The 23,337-nt window shown below is 37.7% G+C and overlaps 1 protein-coding gene across 1 annotated transcript; it reads left to right on the plus strand.

The window, feature by feature from the left end:
* The first annotated feature begins 852 nt into the window (after positions 1-852).
* LOC117422673 (homeobox protein SIX6) lies at positions 853-3,904 on the plus strand. The gene is made up of 2 exons (XM_034037924.3): positions 853-1,579; positions 2,485-3,904. Exons 1-2 carry the CDS (start codon positions 1,008-1,010, stop codon positions 2,648-2,650), a joined length of 738 nt encoding a protein of 245 aa, XP_033893815.2. The 5' UTR covers positions 853-1,007; the 3' UTR covers positions 2,651-3,904.
* The last annotated feature ends 19,433 nt before the right edge of the window (positions 3,905-23,337 follow it).

The following is a 23,337-nucleotide window of genomic DNA, read 5'->3' on the forward strand; positions in this document are numbered from 1 at the left end:
GACCCGACACTTCAAACCATCTGCGCTATCTATCTGCCTTCTTATCTACCAAATCAGCCGGAGCACAAGACAAGCTGAATCTGATACTAAATCCATGCCCGGCACAGGGCACTGTCCTCCACCTTCTAAGAGTATTGTTTGTTTGTTTTCATGTTGAATTCCCAAATACTTCCCACACTCCCCTATATTGACACCCCCTACATTGCTTAGAAAGTCGATTAATATTTTTCCTCTTAGTTTAAAAAAAAAAAATAAAATTCTATGAGCCTATATTTTTGAAAAATATTTGAGACGAATCTGTTTGGATTTGGGTAAAACCAGTAGGCTAATTTAAAATGTTTTGTTTTTATCAGAACAGAAAACAACAAGCCTTACTATCCATGGACTCAGTGCTTCTCAAACACGGAGCTATAATTACTGCAGCAGGGCTCTGCTGTAATCTAACAAAATGAGAAAAAGACGGGTTTTAATACGATTCTATTGTGTGTGGCAATGTTAAAGCTCCAAATGAGAAAAAACAATAATGCGTTTCATTAAAAATGTATTTTGAATCATGGTTGTTTTAGCTGATAAAAAAGGGGGGCTGTAAAAGGATTCGCGTTTTGATACTGCAGAAACACGAAAAGACACGGAAGGCTGTTGTAAGGAAAGCAAAGGTCAAAATGTGTACATTTTTAAAAGGCGCTGTCGAGCTGGGAGGTGCTGAAACCTCTATACGAACCTTTCCGCGTGATTGGCAAACTTGACAGTGATTGACAGGCATCCATGGCAACCACGCAACCAATCTGCCAAGTCCAATAGAAAATCAGCACAGAGCTGAATGCCTTTTTTTTCTTCAAAAAACATCTCGGATCTAGTTGTATACCCTCGTACTTCAAGCCACCTCCACAGAGGCTGCTCGCCAGCCACAGGGCATTCTTTGTGTTTGATTTTTAACGGTTGATCTGTTGACTTAGGATTGCTGCTTTTTTTTTTTGGTCTGAGTCCGAAAGAAAAAAAAAGGCTCCATGTTTCAGCTGCCCATCCTGAATTTTAGCCCCCAGCAGGTAGCTGGGGTATGTGAGACCTTAGAGGAAAGCGGAGACATTGAACGCCTTGGTCGCTTTCTGTGGTCCTTGCCAGTGGCACCTGCAGCCTGCGAGGTATTGAACAAAAACGAGTCCGTCCTTAGAGCGAGAGGCATCGTGGCCTTCCACACCGGGAATTTCAGAGACCTCTACCACATCTTGGAAAACCACAAGTTCACCAAGGAATCGCACGCCAAACTGCAGGCCCTCTGGCTGGAAGCACACTACCAAGAAGCGGAGAAGCTGAGAGGTCGCCCCTTAGGACCAGTGGACAAGTACCGGGTGAGAAAGAAGTTTCCTCTTCCCAGAACCATTTGGGACGGAGAACAAAAGACACATTGCTTCAAGGAGAGAACCAGGCACTTGCTAAGAGAATGGTACCTCCAAGACCCGTACCCTAATCCCAGCAAAAAAAGAGAGCTGGCCCAAGCGACCGGACTTACTCCAACACAAGTGGGAAACTGGTTCAAAAACCGCCGACAAAGGGACAGAGCAGCAGCAGCTAAAAACAGGTGTGTGTCTCTCGACCTGACCGTTTTGAATTTTGCCTGTAAAGACGGCATTGCAGAAAACGAAGAGGGCATTTCTATAATTTGGTTTCACCCATGCTTTCTGCATTTGGTTGTGCATGCTTATAGAAACTATATCAAGGCAAATTTTATTTGTATAAACATTTTACGATTGCTAAAAAAGTTGTTAATTTGCTGTAAATTGAAAACGCCGCCTTTTACTCCAAGGGGCGAGCATATCCTTCCTGAACATGCCTATACTGTTCTTCCTCAAACACGGTGTAGTGTTATTTTACTTTTACACTAAATAACCTCGTAAGCATTCTGTGCTGCCATTGGTAAAATGTGTTAATATGAAACAATAGGCATGCATATATATTTTTATGTTATGATTAAACAATAATTAATGTTCAGCAACCAAATGATCAAATTCCCATTGGATGAAATTTTTTTTTTTTTTTGCGTTAGAATCAGTATTTTTCTATTTTTCTTCTGAGCTTTGATCTGCAGAAAATGTGTGAACTGCAATTTACCATCGCATGTTTGGTTTTGAACAAAGGGTTGGACAGTTGAACTCAATGTCTACAAAATAGACTCTTTGCACATTAAAACAGCTTACAAATATTGTGTGTGTGTGTGTGTGTGTGTGTGTGTGTGTGTGTGTGTGTGTGTGGCGTTTTGTTGCCATGAACATGACGCTCAATTAAGTGAACAAGACTTACGGTTTAAGCTTCAGGGCCCTACATTAATTGTTTGCGTAGTTATTGCATAAGTATGATAGAACAAAATATAAATATATTTTCTTTGGAACCAGTCGATTCGTAGCCATTGTATTTAAATTATCATTGTAACCTTGTGTGGGCATCGACAGTCCTGTTCTTATCAAGCTGTCTTTCTCTCTTGGCAAGGCTGCAGCAGCAAGTCTTGTCCCAGGGGTCGGTTCGCTCCTTGACCGAGGAGGAGAGTACAGTGGACCGGCTTGGGGCCGCCTCCAGTCCCGAAGCCAGCCTTTCCAGCAAGGCAGCAGATCCTGCCATCTCCATCACATCTAGCGACAGTGAATGTGACATCTGATACAACCTGCAAAAAATAAAGCAAAAGGAAATCCAGAAATAACTATAAACAGTGCCTGCATAAACATAAACCCATAGCGACATCTTCAGATCGAGCCTTTAGCAATGGCTGCCAAATGCTAGGGATTCATCGGAATGCACTGTCTTAAAAAAAATGTGTTCTACGTTTTCTTTTTTTATGTTATTTTTTTTCCAGTGGAAGACTTTTTGGACTTTAAAAAAAAGAAGAAAACACAAACTATAAATCCTTTATTAAAAGGATCTACTGAAAACGATGCATCAAAGCAAGTATGCCAAGTACAACATTTTGACCGCCTGCCCTTTTCTCTTCTGTGGGTATTTCATGTTGAAAAAGAAAAGCCGCTGTTAGATTTTTACTTTACTTTTAAAGTGATATCAATAATGTTTATTAATTATTTAAAGGATTGGCTGTGTTAGAATTTGGTTTTATTTTGCTTGATGTTTTTGTGTGTGTGTGAATTGTAGAGCATGTGCGCTGAGTAGTGGACCATATGCTGTTTTAAAAAAAAAGAAATGAATAAATATTTGGTGATCAAACAGATTCAAATTGATATGCTTTTTGTTTTATAGTTTAAAATGCGTTGGGTGTCTTCTGGTTTACCAGCGTGCGGTGTTGCATTGTGCCTTCGCGTTTTATTATTATATATTATGAATTCCTTGTTTATTGGTTATTTTAGGCAGCATTGGGAAGTAGATAAAGAAAAAAAAACAGTTAAAAACAAATGTTTTAATGAGGTTTTAATATCCCAGTTTTTGTTAAGCTCCTGTGTAGACTTATGTAAAGGCCAATACAAAACGACATTGACCTGCATTCATTTGTTGTTGTTGGGCCAATGAGAACAATGGTTGTATTGCTTTTAATACATGTGTTAGTGTGTTCGACTAAGGACAGCACGGGTTTGCAACAAATCTCTGACTCAGAACACAATTTGTTTTACTTTTAACAAAAACGTGCCAGCCATCGACATAAATGTTATTTATTTATTTATTTTAAATACAAATCGTCTTGTCCTTATGGGACTGCTCTGTTTTAAGAGTGTGGACGTTTAAACCAACAAATTGTCGGGGTTATTTATCAACTGAATTGTGTGGACCACTGTTAGGAACTTTATTTTTGACGTGTCACGATTGTATAGCTAATTTCTATGAATGGTAAATTACACTTTACCTGCAAGAACTATATAGCTTAGTAAGCCATGAAGTGAAATGTGGCTGTATCTTAAAATAAGGTTATTTATGTAGTGTATTCTTTCATATATATATATATATATATATATATATATATATATATATATATATATATATATATATATATATATATATATGCTAGAAGCAGACAGATCTAGCCTAAGTGAATATGTCAATGGTACCAACGCATAGATAATTCGACTTATGGAATATGGAACACCAAACAATCGAAACACAGCTTTGTAGTATATTTTGTTTGTTTAAATCTCATTATATTGTAAATGTACTCATTTATAAAATGAATAAACAGAGCTAGTAACATATACGACATTTTAAGATATGGGTGGTGCTTGTTGAAATCTGTTGAAAAAGAGATAGGAAATCCGGATAACACATTGGTAACACTCCTTTGTGTGCTTTAGAAGTATTTACACTTCATCTTGAAGGAACCGCTTCATTGTAAAACAAGCGCTCTGGCTATACAAAGGATCAATATTAGACTCGCCGGATATTTTAAAACAGCAAAACCTCTGAACAACTGCTTTCTCAGCGTGGAAGAAAAAACAAATATCAGTCTTAAACAGACTGAGCCTTTTCTTAGCAAAAGGATTTCCTATTATACAATTTGACGTTGATCTTTAAACCGTTGAGCTGTGCTCTTTTTGTCTGCTCCGTCTCATTTCATTTGGTTTTGGGGACTCTTCCTGATTAATCTGATTGCTTTGAAACAGCAAGAATTACGGAGACATAAATACGGTTTTAGAAAGCCGGATAAAGCTCTATCTGTAGATGCAAAGCTATGGCCAAACGTTTTGTATCACCCTGTAGAATTAACTAATGTTGCTTCATAAAGTCGAATGAAACTTGCTGCTGAATAATGTTATGTTAACATATTTAATTTAACGTACTGCTTTGTAGTTTTCCATATACTTAACGAAAAACCGATCAATGTGACATTTCAAAATCTAACATGAAATGTATGTCTTTCGGTAGACTTTTGCGATATAATTTTGCAGTTTCTTTGATTTACATGGCGTTAAATAAATGATCTAAATTGTGTTCATATCGTTTTTTGAAATGATGTCTCTATCCTAAAATTCTACGTGATGCTAAGCTTCTGGTCACAGCTATAGATGTTTACCATCACGGCCTTGTTCGTATCATTCACCCTTGATTTGGAGGGTTACTTTTCTTATGTCATCCAAGACGTGGTTTATATGAAATTGAATAAACATATGCGGAAAAGCCACACAGAGCTTGTTTTCAACAGAAAAGATTGACCAATACGCTCGCTATTGGCGTACCTTTGTATTAAGATTACATGTTTGATGCACCTGTGTATTTATTTTTTAGAACATGTCTGTAGCCTGAGATGGGCGTCATTGCATTTTAACTGTCAAATATGTTTGAATGAAAGTCTAAATTAAAATACATTTGGGACATACGGTAGCCTAAAGTAATTATATTGCTTTGCTGTGGCAAATACACCGTTAACCATAGCAAAGCAAAATAGCACAAACAAGTTTAGTTTTTAGTACAGTACCGTATGTTAGAACTCACTGTCGTGTTTTTAACCGAGTGTTCATTGGTTTAGAATGACATAAAAGTAATCAATTTAACCACGTGCAACTTGTGTGCATGCATGACTATAATTCGTAATGAATTACTGTTGCAAAAAAACTAATGTTTTTCTTTTTTTATTGCTGGGGACAAAAAAGGGGAAAATATTGTCTCAAACTGAAAAGAAAGAGGGCAGAGGGAGGGGAAGGGAACCCGCTTATTATTCATTCAAGAAAAAAAAAAAGAAGTTTGAATATTTCCGTTTGCATTGAGAGCCGGGGTAGCACTGGGCAGGGATAAATGAGAAAGTCTTTCAAGCAGTCAATAAGGTTGTCAAACTGGTCAGCGTAATAAGCGCTAATGATGGGGTCTTGAGTACCCGACAGAACAAAGGACGCTCCTAATGTTTTGTGCGCAGGATTGGCTAATAAGGAGTTTTTATGAAGTAGTTAGCTGTCAACAGATTTAATCTGCAAGAGGCAAGAAAATCAAACTGTTGAGGTTGAAAATAAAACTGAATCGAGGGCAGCTGCACGGCGGACAGAAGGCGCACCGCAGTGATCGCACACAGCGACATGTGTATGAAAACATTTTAGTTTTAAATTTCGGTTTTCAAATGAAAATAAAGGGAACACATAATAATAATAATAATAATAATAATAATAATAATAATAATAATAATAATAATAATAATAATAATAATAATAATAGCGAAAACAAATACAGCTTTAATTCAGATATAATTCAGACTGTTGCATGTAACACTATGTGTTATGTATTATTTGAAAATGTTAATGGGGCCATGTGTATACACTGTAATTAAACAAAAGGCTTTTACCACATTGTTAAATGAACACTTCTTTTTTCTTGTTTCTTTCTAGTTTTTGGTTTCATAAAAAATGGTGTAACATTGAGCACATGGTACTAAACTATATAGTACAATAATCTATAAGCTATTGTAATGCTGTTTTTTGTATGTTTAAAACTATAGATTAAACATGTTATCATAGACAGGTTAACTATAATATTATAAACAATTAAGCTTTTAGATACACGGTACACTAAAATAAATACCGTCTTTTTTTGGTAAATTAACTTTAATATTGACCTGGTCTTTTCAGTTTTATTTATTTATTTAATTACGGTAAAAGTGATTGAATATTAGTGTTTAATACTTAAAAAAAAAAAATAATAATACGGAAAATATATACTAGAATTGATCTACTAATATATTAAATCAATATTAAGGTAAATTTACTGTATAAATACGGTATTTTTTTTATATTGTACCAGATTTAATTATTTGAAAATCACACAATATAACCAAATACCTTTAAAAAATGCCATTTCTTAAACAATTTAAATAAACACAATGATGTGTTTATGATATGTTGCATAACTTGTGTTTAATACTATATATAGGAGACTGAAGATATAGGATCGCTCATGGTAAATATTTAAGACAAGAGCTGTCAGTTGGCATTTGTAGTAATACTTCGGTAGACTAACCTCTTCCACTCTGACATCGATATGTTGTGTATCAGATAAGTTTACATTCTAATGTGAATGTATTCGTAATGTATTTATACATTTTAAAGTAAAAAGCATGCCCCTGTCCTTGAACCTGAGTGACCTTTGGTCCAATTTATATGAAAGCACGTGGGGCATATGGCCATGCATTTGACAAACTGCAAACTGATAATATGTAAATGAAATATCTCATTGTGTTTAATATATACTACATTAACGGACACTTGTCTGACAATATAGATACATTCCATTAAAGAACTATAGCCTATATGCCCACACCCCTGTGGCTGTTTCTCTAAGTGACGCGGCAGTCATGAATGCAATCACAACCGAGTATCTACATATATTATTATTATTATTATTATTATTATTATTATTATTAGTAGTAGTAGTAGTAGTAGTAGTAGTAATAATAATAATAATAATAATAATAATAATAATAATAATAATAATAGGTCCTATGTCTCTCTCCAAAGTTCACTGCATGGCTCATTAAACTAGTTTCTAATAGACTGATTATTTCATGTGTCCTTCATTAGCCTTGTGTTAGCGTTCATTTTCCATTTGTGTTCGTGTCCCTGGCTACCTCGCCCTCCTTCCACTTTCCTCTCCTGTTTGTCGTCCTCAGAGCTGAAGTGGTCTCTTCACTCTGTGTTGTTTACCACTCTTTCAGTGCTGAATAAGATTGGCACTAAAAAATACTGTGCAAGCAAGAGCCGCGAGCTCCGCCTAATCAATCAATGGACTCTCTTGAGAAGGTACCCGTCTATTGTTCAGTCGCCGTGGATGTCTGTGAGACACCCCCTCCTTCGCTCTAGTTTATGCTCAGCAACTAGCAGAACGGTCTGATTCTGTAAATAATCCCGTCTACCCAAACAAAGGTTCCCTTTATCACCGGGTACCCATGTCCAACACGAAGACGTCACGTTAGGTTTTCATGGCACATTTCCTATACTGAACCACTGACTGTTTAGCCTCGGAATGTGGACAATCTCAGTTATTGTTGAGCATCTGAGGAAGCCTGAAGGCCACATAAGATTGGCATTCATAAACTGGCATTGTAATTGACTGATATGAAACAATTTGGTCTCCGTAGCGGTATTCTCCGAAAGCATATCTGTATACACTACATAATCTTGCGTTAAAATGAACACGCAGGGCTAGAACATCTTTCCGTGTTCTCAAATTATATATATATATATATATATATATATATATATATATATATATATATATATATATATATATAGAAGTGGTAATTTTATAGAGCAATGACCAGAAGCGTATATGATTTGCTTGGTCAATTTGCTGCGATGTGTTTCCTAATGAATATGAGGATATGTGCGTATTCTTAAATGAAGGGGGTGTCTATTATCCCCCTATTCACAAGAAATATTGAGGCAAGGAAACGGACGTGTCCTTTAGTAACTGGAAGGAATGTTTATAGATTCTAGAATCATTTATTTAAGAAAATGAAAATCTTGTGAAAAAAAATATAGTGGCGTGGCATACGCTCTCATTGTGTGCACCTCATGCAACTGTGCAAAGTCGAAAATAGATGCCTTTCCAGGCGGCCCTCCCTGCATAAATTGCTCACGCAAGCCAACAAGCGTTTAAATTGATGCACACCAAGCCTTGGGAAATCGCTTGTTTAAAATGGCTTTCCTGGTCTCAAAAGTTGAGTAAATACAAATGATGACGTGTGATTTTTGAAAATAGTTGGATAATCATGTTGATAAACATTTAAATACTCGCCTGTCCCTTAGGCCATACCATACCAACACCCCTAATGATATCAAATGAGTACATTTAGGAATGTATTTACCAGTCTAATGTTGGCAAAACCTACCTTATTAGAATACTTGAAAAGGGCATGTTAGATAAATGACAAAAGCCTACAGAGGAACCAATGAAATCCATAATGTATGCGGCACGTGCGTTCCTGGGAAACTGCGAGAATTGTGCGCGTTTCCAGTTGTGGTTTATTTTATGGGATGTGGATAATTATAACAGGCATGACGCTGAAGTTATAATGATCACTAATCAGAATAACTTTTTTTCTAAAAGAACAACAGTTATTGCTTTGAAACACGCATATACCAGCACGGCAATTACAGAAAGCAAGCTATCAATTAGTATCAGTTATTGTCCAGTTGATTTTACAATGTAGAATATTTCGCGAAATTTAATCTCAAGGTAACAAAAACAAAAACGAACATCGCGTGAAAGACATCTGCAATGCAAGTGCAACTCGTAAAAAGTGACCGTTAGCCTATGGTCAGACATTTTGGAAGCCTTGGTTAGTAGGCTGCAGCTAATGAAAAGTTTTCTTCCCCATTATTTGCTCCGTGAAAGCAAGGTTTTCTGCATTTTGTTAACAAGCCACTCATCGCCCGCTCTTACGCAATGGAATGCTGAGTAGAAGTCTTAAAGGCTTTTATTAGTGTTTTTAATATACTGGTGCGCATGGGCTGGAACTTCCTACTTAACTTTCAGATTCATGTTGTTATTATTCAACCTGTAACCCAGATTTTTAATAACGAATTATACTATCAGAATTGCAGGTAACGGGATTTATTTAGGGGTCATCCAAAATGATCATATAGCATAGACTGCTTGCTCTTTTTCAAGAACGCTTTCAGAAAATGCACTTTTCCCCCCCACTCCATGTTACACTTTTTGATTGAGTCTGCTTTGTTATTTCCTTTCCCCGTTTAGACTCGTGGATTTAACCATTACAAAACGTACACTTAGAAGTGTTTATGTGAAGAAGTTGACCTGCCAAAAAAAACTACAACAAAAAAACCAATGCATTACAAAGTAAAGCATATAGAAAACTTAACAAGGTACGATTACACATACACTGACCGAATGGGGTGTGTATTGCTTTGTTTATTCACATTAGAGCTCGTGTTTCTGTATGGGGAGCTGTTCACCGACACTAAGTAATACGACCTCGCCTTTTGTAACACACCTGCTTTGAATTGATAATCCAAAACAAACAAACAAACACACACACACACACACACACACACACACACACACACACACACACACACACAACAACATTGGCTATTTACTAAAATACACACGAGGCTACCTAAACGTTCTCTTGGAAAATATGTTTAAGCTTTCCTTGTAACATTTTTTTTCAACATGTTTTTATATTCTAAAACGCTGTAATATATATGTTGGTATACCAACAACAACAACAACAACAACAACAGCTACAATTAATTACAACAGAGTACTGTAGTTACACATAACAACTCGACACCAACAGTGAACACCCTTTTTATTTCTGTGGATTTGGGACCATATTCATTCTTTGGGAATATAACGTGAACCGTTAACAATTAATACATGTGTTATGATTATGATGGAATATTACAGCCACTATGGGCCCTATTCTCACTTGGTTTACGCGTTATTTACGAGCTGGAAGAACCGCTAAACCAACTGAGAATAGGACCCTAAATAAAGAACATATTTGTCACCAGGCTATCACTGTATTTCTTTTGGTTGAGTTGATGTGTTGTAAAAATGTAAATTTGCCCTGCCTTCAATTATCATTTTTGTGATTTTGTAATATATGGCTGGCATTGCAATGCTTTATTAAATAATTACACTAATGACCCTGAGAGTAAATTAAACATGTTATAGGGCAAGGCTTTCCCAGTTTCCTAACACAAAGCGTACAGTTGATAGGGTTACCCTATATAGTGATTGCTAGTATGGTAAACTCCCAGCAATGCGTGTAACACTGACAATGCTGTCGGGAAATCCACACGTGTAGAGAGTCCATTGTATCCAGAGGATGCAGTGGATGCAATTCATCTTGTAGAATTAGTAAATGATACATATAAGTTAGTATCTGACCCGACGGCAGAAGTCCTTGCAGTTCAATAGCACATCATATTTCAACAGTGCCGATAGTCTGCAGGGTATATTATAAAATGAGCTTATGTGCAATTATACCACATAGCCTATGTTTACAACGCCTTTTGGCACCCGGAATGGAACGTTCTTTTCATAGAATTTTTATGTCATCATACCGTCATCGTACTGGTTTTGACGATGTGCCAGGTTGGTACGTTTAACATCGTTCCATTGGTAAAAATGCGTCCAATTTAAGGGACACACTGAAACATCATCGTGTTGTTGAGACAGAAATACACTTCCTTATCTTCTGTGATTGGGCTGCAAATCTCGTGATAGGAAATGCTCATCGCACTTCATCAAGACAAATAACCCAAGGGCCAATGAAACTCGGTAGGCCTATAACAAAAATGCCAACCAGGGGAATGGCACAGAGCTGCTTCAACCAACCAGGGGAATGGCACAGAGCTGCTTCAGTCAACCAGGGGAATGGCACAGAGCTGCTTCAGTCAACCAGGGGAATGGCACAGAGCTGCTTCAGTCAACCAGGGGAATGGCACAGAGCTGCTTCAACCAACCAGGGGAATGGCACAGAGCTGCTTCAGTCAACCAGGGGAATGGCACAGAGCTGCTTCAACCAACCAGGGAATGGCACAGAGCTGCTTCAACCAACCAGGGAATGGCACAGCCCCTTCAACCAACCAGGGAAATGGCACAGAGCTGCTTCAACCAACCAGGGAATGGCACAGAGCTGCTTCATCCAGCCAGGGAATGGCACAGAGCTGCATGCAAACATCTGATGTGTTGCTGTTGTGTTTCTTCTGTGTTACTAGTATTTCTGGTTATCACATGCAAGCAGTGCCACTTTATGGGTAAGTAAGGCTAAGGCATTAACAAGATTAGCAAGGCCTCTGCATACACATATTTCTGCATACACATTTTCCATTAACAACATAATCATTAATAAGCTTACAGTAATGCACAATTGAGCAATTTAAACTAGTTCAACATGGTACTGAATAATATTGTGATTCACTTATGTATAAAACAATTCACAATGGTGTTGAAGGATATTGTACTGCAAATACGTAGCAGTTTGATGAAAAATAACATGCTGTTAAATGCAAAATAAGTCATTTAGTTTTTTCAACAGAAAATCACACTTTGGTTATGACACAAAACGCCACAGAGACAGGCAGTGAATAGATCTGTTTACTTACTTCCTGCAGCATTGTGTGGCGCTTGGAGTTACACAGGACTGCAAGCATTACAATGCACGAAAGCGAGGCATTCGGCCATCAGTGAAAGGCACCTAGTTATTCTTGAGATTTACCGGTAAATGTCCGAAGTAAAGCGTTATCATGTTTATTTTGGACATTTGCAATTTTGTTTGGTAAATGTCGGCATTTACCAGTAAATCTTAAGATTTGCCAGTACTGTACCTTAACAATTATAAGCTGTAGAAACCAAGACCAAGAAAGTAAGACCTTCTATTGTGTTGTGGCATATCATCCCCCCCATTGTCTTTCAACTAAGGAACTGCTACATACGGTATACTGTTATACGCTATTGTTTCTGTCATTCACGTTTCAAGGTATCATACTCTTTCGAGCAATAGTTATCATCAAGAACTTGGTATTTGCATTTGGACTTGTCAAGTACGTGCACGGATGGTTGAGCATTGCTCCAACTTCACAGAATCAGAAGCAATCGCTGTGGACGGGAGATGGCAACATTAAGAAGGCGTTTGCCGAATCGTCTCAGGGCCATCAGTGCCTTTGTGTGCTGCCTGGGCTCTGTTTATGTTACACGGGCTGCTTTCAAATGGAAATGGTCGCTCAGTTATTGTTTCATTAATTGTTAATTAATTCTGGGTTGTCTGCAATCAGTAAAAATAAAAATCGAATTATTAAAGGGATGCCTTCCACCACAACACAGTAATAACATTACCAGCATAAAGCTGACACTGTATTCATCTTATGCTAGAATTCTACTCTTAAGATCATGCATTGTTATTAGCTACTAGACCTGTAACTGACATAAGAAAACCTACGAAAAGACGTCCCTGTGCCCTGCTTGGTTCATCCACACAAGCACTGAATAATTTGCTGGTACTGATACTCAGGTTCATTGCAGGTTTGTGTTTGTGTCATCACCTCTGTGTATATACTGTATAATCAACCAATTTAGCCTCCTGGTGGAAGAACGTTGCATTTGGAGTTTTGTTCAGTAGTATTTTGTCAATGCACACATGCCACCTAGTGGCTAGACATTGTAATTGCAATTTATAAACCATAATATTGCCCGCATAACTGTAGGTTTGTCTTGGTGCATAGCGGTCCTTTCTAAGTGCCGTCAACATTGAACATCTATGTCTGTGAGACTGGTTCTCTATTGCGAGCTGCAAGCAATGACTGAAGAGTGGAATACAGTTTTAACAGAGTGATGCCTACATCCTTTGAAATGCTTCGAAATGAAGCAAAAAGCCACCACCACTATTAAGCCTCATTCTGTTAAACAAGGGAAATGCTGAGCGTGTGTATCTCTGGGGTTGTTTTAGATGCTCTCTGTGTCACAGGGTAAGCTCCTGGGGGCACATTCACAGTGCAGCACACCAGTCACTGAGCTCTTTACCCATGCAAGCGCAGGCAGCATTGTCTTATCACCCGCATGTGTTATTTTCTGCTTGCACTTCACATACTCCGCGGCTGTGTGTCATGGCTGTTGAGATGTATAGCCGTTTCATATCACAAGCAATGTCGTGGCTCTGAGCGTAGAGCACAATACCTACCAGGAGAGCTCCCCACAGACAGCATCTCTCTGGTTTGATGTACAGTAAATACGCTGTGGTCACCCAGCCAGTAATATCGTGCCCTCGTCATTCTGCTCTTCATCATTCGGACTCTGAAAAGTACCATCGCTGTCTTCCTCTTTCTACCCCCTGCTTAAAAAAAACAAACCTTTCATTAGAAACACATGTCAAATCATTATTATTATTATTATTATTATTATTATTATTATTATTATTATTATTATTATTATTATTATTATTATTATATAATGATGCAAACACAGGATTACAAAACAAAACAAATATGTAACTCTAATACTCTCAATGTGCGTTTTGACTCCCTTTTAAATCTAAATTTGTATCTAAGATTCTAATAGTTGTTTTGGCATCAAAACTGAATCATACTTAAATGGCCGCATAGACCAGCCCCCCCATCCTTCACCTCTTTTTTTCCTGGCTTCCATACAGCCTGTGCATGAATCCTGTGCATGTGTGGGGACATGCAGATGGAGTGCTTGCAATCTACAGGGACTGAACGCTGCTCTGCAGGACATTCGGCAAAACCTGGACCAAAGTGTGATGCTGAACAGTTATCCCAATCTTGTAAGTAGTTGACTTAAACAGTTGGCATAGATCTGGAGTTCTGTCAAGTATCTACACCATGCTAGCAGCACAAATGGTACCTAGTCAGACTTAACTACACTCACTGCTATCCCCATTGCAATCACAGCCCATCACATTTATGGGTAACCTTTTGAAAGTTGGAAAACAATGTACTTGCATTCATGGCTTCAGTTCCCTCGGCTTGGCTCTGCCTCCCTCTAGTGGCAGGGACAAGTTACTGACACTTATTACTTGCCAAATTAAATGGATGTTTTCTTTTTTCCCCCACTAGTTAGAATGAGAGACAGTTTTCAATCAAGTTGCATGTTTCTGAAGTTCAACAGACATTTCAGCTAGAGCCTTAATAATCATTATTGTGATAAACGCACCGGTTGAAACTTGAAATGGTTTGTCTATCTGATAATCTTTTTTTTACATTACATTATAGTTTTACATTCGATTATAATCTATAATTGCATGTTTCTGAAGTTAATGATAAATGCATTGACCAATAAATAAACATAAAAATAGAAATGCATTGAAATGCATTGATAACTTATTAAACTGTATGTTAAAGAAGTGATCTAAGTTATGGTGTTCAACAAAAATAAATAACCCAGGAAGTCTGTGTTGTAAAGACACTGCAGTTCACAGCCCTGCATTATATTAATCACTGCTTCTTAGTATGCTGTGCGCTGTGTATGTCTAGACATTTTTTTTTCCTGGCTGCTTCAATGATTTTTTTTTGGTTATATTTTTTTCTGCAATCAACGCTATAAAGTCATTAAATAACTGGATACTGGAAGTTCATTTTTCTCAGTATTAATTTTTCTCAGCATTTCAATCGCTATGCATGCGTGTCTTCTCAATTTTTTTTTTTTGACAACTGTGATCCTTATCCAACATCTTTAAGTTTTTCTTAATTGTAAGAAGATAATACAGATCTGAATTGTGTGACCCAAACCTTTACTACATAAAAAAGTTAACATTGTTTTAAAATGTGTGTGAGAGAATAGGAAAATGAATCATATCTTAGTGGGCAGATTCTTCCGATTTAGGCAATTACTCCTGAATGAATCATTAGTCTCAATTGATAGCAAAGCGAACCAGCTACTCTGGGTAATTAGGAAAGATTTGTACTTCTGTGATCGATAAAAGCCTAGCTGGTTAAATTTCTTCTGTTTGTGATAATAGGTGGGGCTTATGTCAATAGATTGATGGAGTTTCTTTTATAGAGTAAAACACCATTGAGAGTTGAAAGTACCTCTGGCCATTGGGTCTCCATGTAATCCAATATAAAGATTAGGCACCATGGTGTAAAAGTAATGTTATGTATGAAGTGAGTCAAGGTAGAAGTTAAAGTCACAGCAGCAGTGCACGCTGTAGTTATTTATTATATACGTCAAGGGGGGGGGGGGGGGGGTCCTTTAAGCAAATGTATTTTCTTTCCTCATTTTATTGCAGGGCTTCCCCAAAAAAATGACCCCAGTTGTCCTCTGAGCTCTCAATTACTTAACAAAACCCTGAATTGAACTAATAATTTTAATTGTTTTCAGCTCTCAAATAGTTGGAGATTTGATAACATTTTATAAGGAACTTGAAATCTGCAACGTTTCAGGAGCTGAGAACAATTAAAAAAGCCTAATTAAGCAAAGTATTAGTTCAGTGAAGGGTTTAGTTTAGTGACTGAGAGCTCAGTTGGAATAAAAAGCAGAAGACACTGGGGTCCTGAGGACTGGGTTTGGGGAGCCCTGTTTTAAAGGGTTTTATTTAACCCCTTGCACCTAGTTTTAGACCAGGGGGTAGATTACATCTAAACCTAAGGTGGATGTGAGTTCTGAGAAACTGCGGAAATTGGGTGGCTTTCCAGTTTGTGGTTTCTCCTAGGCAGCATCAAATCAAAATGTGAAAATACATGTTCTCGTCCCTGATGTTGTTTCTGTTGCTTTGTCGTAGTGTTTGTGTGGTTCCAAACCCTTCTTTTATTTCACTAAATTAGGTCTGATTTGTGGTAATAGTAACTTCAATTCCCTCCCAAAAAGTAAATGATCTCGCCTCCCATTTTGTGACGCCCTCAGTTTCAGGCATTGCTTGATTTGATGCTGCGTTGGAGAATCCGCACACTGGAAAGACGCACTGTCTTTGCAGCTTGTCAGAATGCGGCATTGCGAATCTGCTGTTTCAGTACCACCATTTATTCCATCACTTATTACAGAATCAGCCTCCAGGATTTCATTTTCAAAAATATCTTCTTTGTATTTTAGACAGTCAGTGCTCCACTAAATCAATACTAAACATGTATGTCTTAAATAAAACATAAGCTTACATATATCTGCTTTAATTACTGACATGCAGTAAATTATATGAATATATCACCCCCATTGCCTTTAGAAAACAACTGGGCTTATGTTTGTTGAGTGTTAGGATCAGAATTGAACTGGATTTATACAGTATTGTATCTATACATCAATTCTGAATTGTAATTTCCAGTAAGAAATGCACCAGTTTTATTTCGAAATGTTTTATTTTGGGAACATTGTATACACACTCGTTTCCAAATTCCCAGATAGAAAGGCAATTGAACACTTTAACAGGTCGTTTCTCTCAGAATGCAGGTGTGCCTGATAATGTAACCAGAGTAGTTACTATCATCAGCCACCAGAAGGAGTCTGTCACACCAACCAATGTCGCACAGCCTAGTAGTAGTTATAGCATGATGTGTCCACAAGATGGTGCCAGTTATCCATACAAAATCCTGATACAGTCTGCTTCCCCATCTATTTGTACAGTTTTATTTTGTTTCTTTATTCCTAACCATCTCTATTGATTCAAAGTGAATATCACTCTTGCCTAATTGAGGTTGCTGGTGCAATTTTTTTTTTTAAAACAGCTGGTTTTAATTACCTTTTTTATTTGCTTCAGGAATGTTCAAATGCTGTACCATACCCAAAGTCTAGACTCAATAAAGAGGTTTGCATTAAATCCAAACGCGTTAAGCACGCCGTTCCTCCACACGGACACAGTGTACTGTTAAATATGTGAATTTGACTTTTCTAATTCCATTAACCTGTTATTATCTGTAGTCCCACGTCTCCAAAACCCCACCGCCCCACAGCCCCACTGTCTACAGTGCCTCTGGGTCAAGGTCGTCTGTTCCTGGGCTCGTCTGTCAATGTCAATCCCTGTGCTTGGGTAGGATTTCATGCTCAAGTTCTCCTCCCACGCGACTAGCGCTTTACTTCAGTTTGCAACAGCACAGCAAGAACACCCCCTGTAGAAAAAAAAAGGATATATATATTTTTTTCCTTTTGCACAAAAAAATCCGCCAGTTCAATGAAGGAACACAATGCACGTGATTCCTATAGCTGCATCTTTATACATCCGCAAATTCAATGAAGGAACACAATGCACGTGACTCCTGTAGCTGCATCTTTACATCATGCTCTCTAGTATGACGTTAACATTGATGCTGTTGTCTCTACAGTGTTTGGACCCAATCTATCTCTCTCCACCACATAACTAAGTTATTCTTTAAATGTTCTCTCTCTCTCTCTCTCTCTCTCTCTCTCTCTCTCTCTCTCTCTCTCTCTCTCTCTCTCTCTCTCTCTCTCTGTCAGTATCTCTCTTCATAACAGATTTATAATTGATCTTTTCAACAATATTAGACAAATATTATAATTGATAATAATTGCAATAATACCAAAAGGCTATAGCAATGCATTGTCATCAGAACATGTAACTAATGCAAGAACCCTTATAGTTGCTTTATAACATGACTCCAAGGTACTAAACAGCAACATTTCTTGTAACAGTAATAACCCTTTTGGTAGGAAGTCAATATTACTCAATCGCTTCCTACCAAGAAGTGTTTAACTTACTTCACATGTGTTAGGATGTGATTTTTAGACAATGAATATATATATATATATATATATATATATATATATATATATATATATATATATATATAGTTTCAGTTTATAATCATAAAGCATGTTTATCTTTCATGTTTACCTTTTAAGCCATTGTTTTGCAGTTACAAACCCATCAAAATGTTTTACTGCTCTTTATTAGCTAATGCCTGCTTATAAACAGCTACAGACACAACATCATTTAATAAAACAACATTAAATAGAAAAAGCAATTGGGCACAGATAAGACATTAACTGGTGTCCTGTTTCAACTTGTAAATGAGATGGTTTTAGGAACATATTGACTCCAGTGAAATCAATAAATCCATGTAGATGAAATCCTGTGGAGTGGGGGGTTTGGGGTTGGGGTTTGGGGTTTGGGGTTTGGGGTTGGGGTTGGGGTTGGGTTTGGTGTTTGGTGTTTGGGGTTGGGGTTAGTCACTGTACTGAGTTGCATCCCACAGATAAAAGCAATAGCATTGGGATCAAGGAGCGAAAGAAAACCCTAAACTCTTTACTTGCAATTCCACAAAATACTATAAGGATTCAATCACTGGCTACATTTAAATGGAAATAGAGATAGCACACTATGATGGTAGCGCCATTATTCCATGATCATGTCTTTGTTTTATTTTGATAAGGGTTTAAAAACAAACTAAGTGGGGTGCCAGTGGGTGTCATTTAATGGTAATTAAGGAGGGATGCTGTTGATATTTCGAATACCTCCCATCATAAGAACGTACCATTAATTAAAAGTGCATTGTATTACAAATAAAATAACGCATGGGTCAGCATATATTATATTACAATAATATATGTCTCGAGTTGGTTTTGGGCAGTATTTTATTTTATTGCACAAGTGGCTGGCCAGCCCCTAAGCAGTGAGATAATGATGCACTACTAATAACTGCTGAACTTTTACCAGCTGTAAGGCCTGTGCTGTGGGAACAGGACAGAACTGCTGCTGTAGAGGGTTGCAGGCCTATAAATATGTCAGGGTTCGAATTCCTGCAGCTGTCACCACATGTATGTTAAGCACCTTGAGACTGCTTCCACATAATTGTAAACCTGCTGAAATGCAGGAGAAAGGCCTTCCTTCAGGCTTGTTGTTATTTTTAGATTTAAAAAAATGTAATTTAATAGCATCTATACCAGCAGTAAAGGGGAAGAGAATTCTTGAAGTAAGTGACCACAGAATTTACTAGCGCTCCAAAAATGACTCACTAACTGTTTTGTCTATAAGAAAGTACAGGCCTTATTTTGTTTTATGTATGCCCTCCATCTGCAATTCTTTATTACAGCAATATTAGGTTGAATTTCTTTTTAGTGCAATTTTTAGTAACCTAAATTTAAACAATAGTCTAATCCATGTCAATAACATGATTACATACATTCATACATACATACATACATACATACATACATACATACATACATACATACATACATACATACATAAAATCAATAGACACAGGTCCAGATCTAAATATTTAAATCATTCAAATATGAATCTTTTTACAGATGGGAAACAACCCTAAAGATATGAGCATGCATTGTTGGATGTTTGGTTTCTGTAACTCTGAGCCCTTTATTAATTATTTAACCAGTGGCTGTATTCATATCCTCCATCGTTTAGATCCTGCGTTTCGTTCTCAGCATCCTATTTACTACATTACCGATTCCAATAGTAAAACAGTTGCAATTTTGATGATCGTTTGTTTTTCTAATGCTGTTTTAAACGATTTCAATAAAATGCCTGTGTATGTCCATTCTACATGCTATTGATTCATTTTAGCCTGATAAGAAATAGAACAAGCTAATATACATTTTAGTCTTGTGCTTACAGAGGATACAAAATCAGCATTTCTAAATTCGGCACTAATTAATTTTCCCTGGTAAAATAAAATCCTGCCCTGACTCTTCTTCCCTTGAGCACATTACTTCAGAGGGCCAATGCACTTACACAGTGGAAGGGTGCTCTCTCGCCCTGCTTAAAGATCCCTACACAGTTTTTTCATTCCTGTGAGGATTAAGTGCTCTGCAGCTGGGGGTGTCTTACAGCACAAGTGAAACTTGATGACTTTCTGGACGCAAGTGGGTGCTTGAAAGAGTAAACTGTGGAAAACCTGAACTGTTTCAGCCTTCACCACTGGGCCGAGCAGCAGAGATGTTTATTTTTTAAATTTATTTTTTATATGGCCTGAAAGGAATAATTACTTTGTTTGTATAACACGTTTGTATACGTTTTCAAATATGGGCAACGATTTCACTTAAATTGAAATGGAATCTTACAGAAGAGAACATTTGAATGGCTTGTTATTAACCTGTGGCCAGAGATCATTCAAGCGCACGGCAGCACTGTATGCGTCTTCGGGAAGTATTGTGTTTTTATAACATGTACAATGTTTAGACCTTAATTGAAAAGCTCAATTTGTGGAAGAACTTTCCTTAATACCAAGCGCTGTATCTGCTTTGTAACGGAGCATCATTTTGAACTGTGTCATTCCCCCTCCTTCTGGTGCTGGATGTGCTTGAATGGAAGATAGATTCCAAAATGAGATCTAGTTTAAAAAAAAAAAAAAAGTTATTGTAGCTTTGAATACCAAAAAACACACAGATAGAGGCCATAACTAGTGCTACCACATTTTATCTCACAGCACAAAACAAAAACAAATCACTACATATAACCAATCACTATTCTAAATTGTTGTTCAGTCACAGTACAGTCACACACATATATATATTCCTCACTTTTACTAAAATTGATCTTATGTGGGTGAAAATAGAGAGTCGCTGTGGCAAGTGGATTCCAGTACTGTTTGTGGATAGATCATAGAAAATATTTAAAGACACACAAAAGCAATTCATTTCAGAGACTTGGAGACCACAGTAGCCTGGCTTTGACCACACGCTCTTCATCTCCAGTGATAATTTTCTTTATGACACCCCAGGCTGTGGGGAAACATGGCACAGTGCAAAGCTGAACTTTACTACATCCATTTGTTTCAGTGCAGCTTACAAACACCCACAACTCGCACATGGCTGCAGTCTTCTGAGCTGAACATAGCAAAGCACAAGAGCAGTTTGACTTCATTAAAGGGATCCAGACCCATGAGGTTGCAGTTAAGAAAGGACAAGTAAGGAGAAAAGACAAATAGTGTGCTGAGCACCCCTTCCCCTTTTAAGATGTTATTGTTTGCCTTTCCTCCTAATGGGATTTTCACTCAGTGCCTGTTGCCACCCAGTAACCTAATATTGTAATTGTGCAGTCAGCCCTAAAAGAGGGCTTAAAAGTTCCTCACATATTGTGGAGAAAGTTAAATCTCCCGTACAGCCCTGAAGTGAAGCAAAATATTTTTGTAAAGAATGTTCCAAGAAATTATAAAAGCATAACAAGGTAAAGACATTTCATGTATACAATAAAACCAATGGAATGTAATAAACAATTAGGTAATACACTGTATTCGAATGTCTTTCTGCTCTTAAATGACAACAAAAGTTATCTAACTAATGTATTCTTTTTGTTAATTTTTTGTTTATAATTTTATTGCAGACACGGGAACGGGACAATTATTTGTATTGTTTTTCCTACACAATGTTAGGAAATATGCTGTTTCCATGTTTGAGTTTGTAACAAAGGTTTACAGCAGGTAATACACTGAAAAGGGAAGTCATGATAGCACTAAAGGATGCTGCATGTTGACTGTATAACATGCTCACTACAGCTGCTTCCCCTGCTTGCTGTGCAATCTTGTACATTTTCTTTAAACACTGTCATGATTGTTTTGATATGTGCTGACCTATACAGTACTTTACAGTCCATTTCCCTCTAAAGTTAATAACCCTTAACTCGTATGCCTTATACTCGTGTATATGGGATCCTCTTTTGTGTGCTGAAGAACCTTTCTGTTCTTCTCTCTTTGTTCTACTTTAGCATACCCACATATTTCAAGTGCTTTAGTCTGATAACAATATCTGCATTCCAAATTAAAATCTAAAAGAACAGGAGAGAATGGATTTTCAACCCTTCACTAGCACTCTTTTAACTGTGTTCCTGTTTGATAGGGAATATTATATTTAGATTAAAGTGCAATAGTAGTGGGTGCCGACCCAGCTCCTGGTCCAGGCCATGGTACTCTCCCGCCTAGACTACTGCAACTCCCTCCTGGCTGGCCTCCCTGCGTCCGCCACCCGTCCGCTCCAGCTCATCCAGAACTCTGCTGCCCGCCTGGTGTTCTCTCTGCCTCGCTTCGCCCACGCTACTCCACTACTCCGCTCGCTCCACTGGCTCCCGATCACCGCTCGCATCCAGTTCAAGACTCTTGTACTAGCCTACAGATGCCTTGACCAGACTGCACCCAGCTACCTCCAGACCCTCATCTCTCCCTACACCCCCACTCGACCTCTCCGCTCCGCCTCCACTAGAAGACTGGCTCTACCTCCGCTATGCTCCCCTGCCTCCAGAGCCCGCTCCTTCTCCACCCTTGCTCCGCAGTGGTGGAATGACCTTCCTACAGATGTCAGGACTGCCCAGTCCCTGACCACATCCCGGCGCCTCCTTAAGACTCACCTCTTCAAACAGCACCTGTAGAACTCCTCTGTTTGTATCCTGGGACACTATCACCCTTCATTTAAATGTGCTTTATTTTGCTCTTATCTGCCCCCTATCTTACTGCATTTAATCCTGTACTTTAGAATACTGTAATATGCCAAGTGTTTAACCTGTAGTATTTTGTATTTAATCATATCCTGATGTAACTATCACTACTATCTGCTGTATTATTGAATTGTGGTTTGTCACACTTGAACAAAAGTTATTGTATTTCTTGCTCTTATTGTATTGCTTGTATTGTAACACTTGAAATGTATTTGCTTACGATTGTAAATTGCCCTGGATAAGGGCGTCTGCTAAGAAATAAATAATAATAATAATAATAATAATAATAATAAATAAAAATATCAAAACAACTGTGATAGTGTTTAAAAATAAACACTGAACTGAACACAGGAGACTGACGGCAACAGTAACCGGGGAGAATGCTCTGTTAATCATGGGATGTTTGCAGACAATTTAGCATTCACAATAGGAGCAGTAGGTTAAGGGAAGCTTGCTGAACACCTGTCTGTACAGTGCCTCTGTGTAGACAGTATATCTGCTCCCTCACATATAGAAGCAGCAACATTTAAAAAAAAAAAGACAGCTTG

This window comes from Acipenser ruthenus, chromosome 15 (genome assembly GCF_902713425.1).
Source record: "Acipenser ruthenus chromosome 15, fAciRut3.2 maternal haplotype, whole genome shotgun sequence".
In the NCBI taxonomy this organism is placed as follows: Eukaryota; Metazoa; Chordata; class Actinopteri; order Acipenseriformes; family Acipenseridae; genus Acipenser; species Acipenser ruthenus.

What these genes read in the sequence shown, in the direction of transcription:
- LOC117422673 (XM_034037924.3), top strand. Translation starts at nt 1,008, where the DNA reads ATGTTTCAGCTGCCCATCCTGAATTTTAGCCCCCAGCAGGTAGCTGGG. An exon ending in GCAGCAGCAGCTAAAAACAG is followed by an intron (nt 1,580 to 2,484) that starts GTGTGTGTCTCT and finishes TCTCTTGGCAAG; the next exon opens with GCTGCAGCAGCAAGTCTTGT.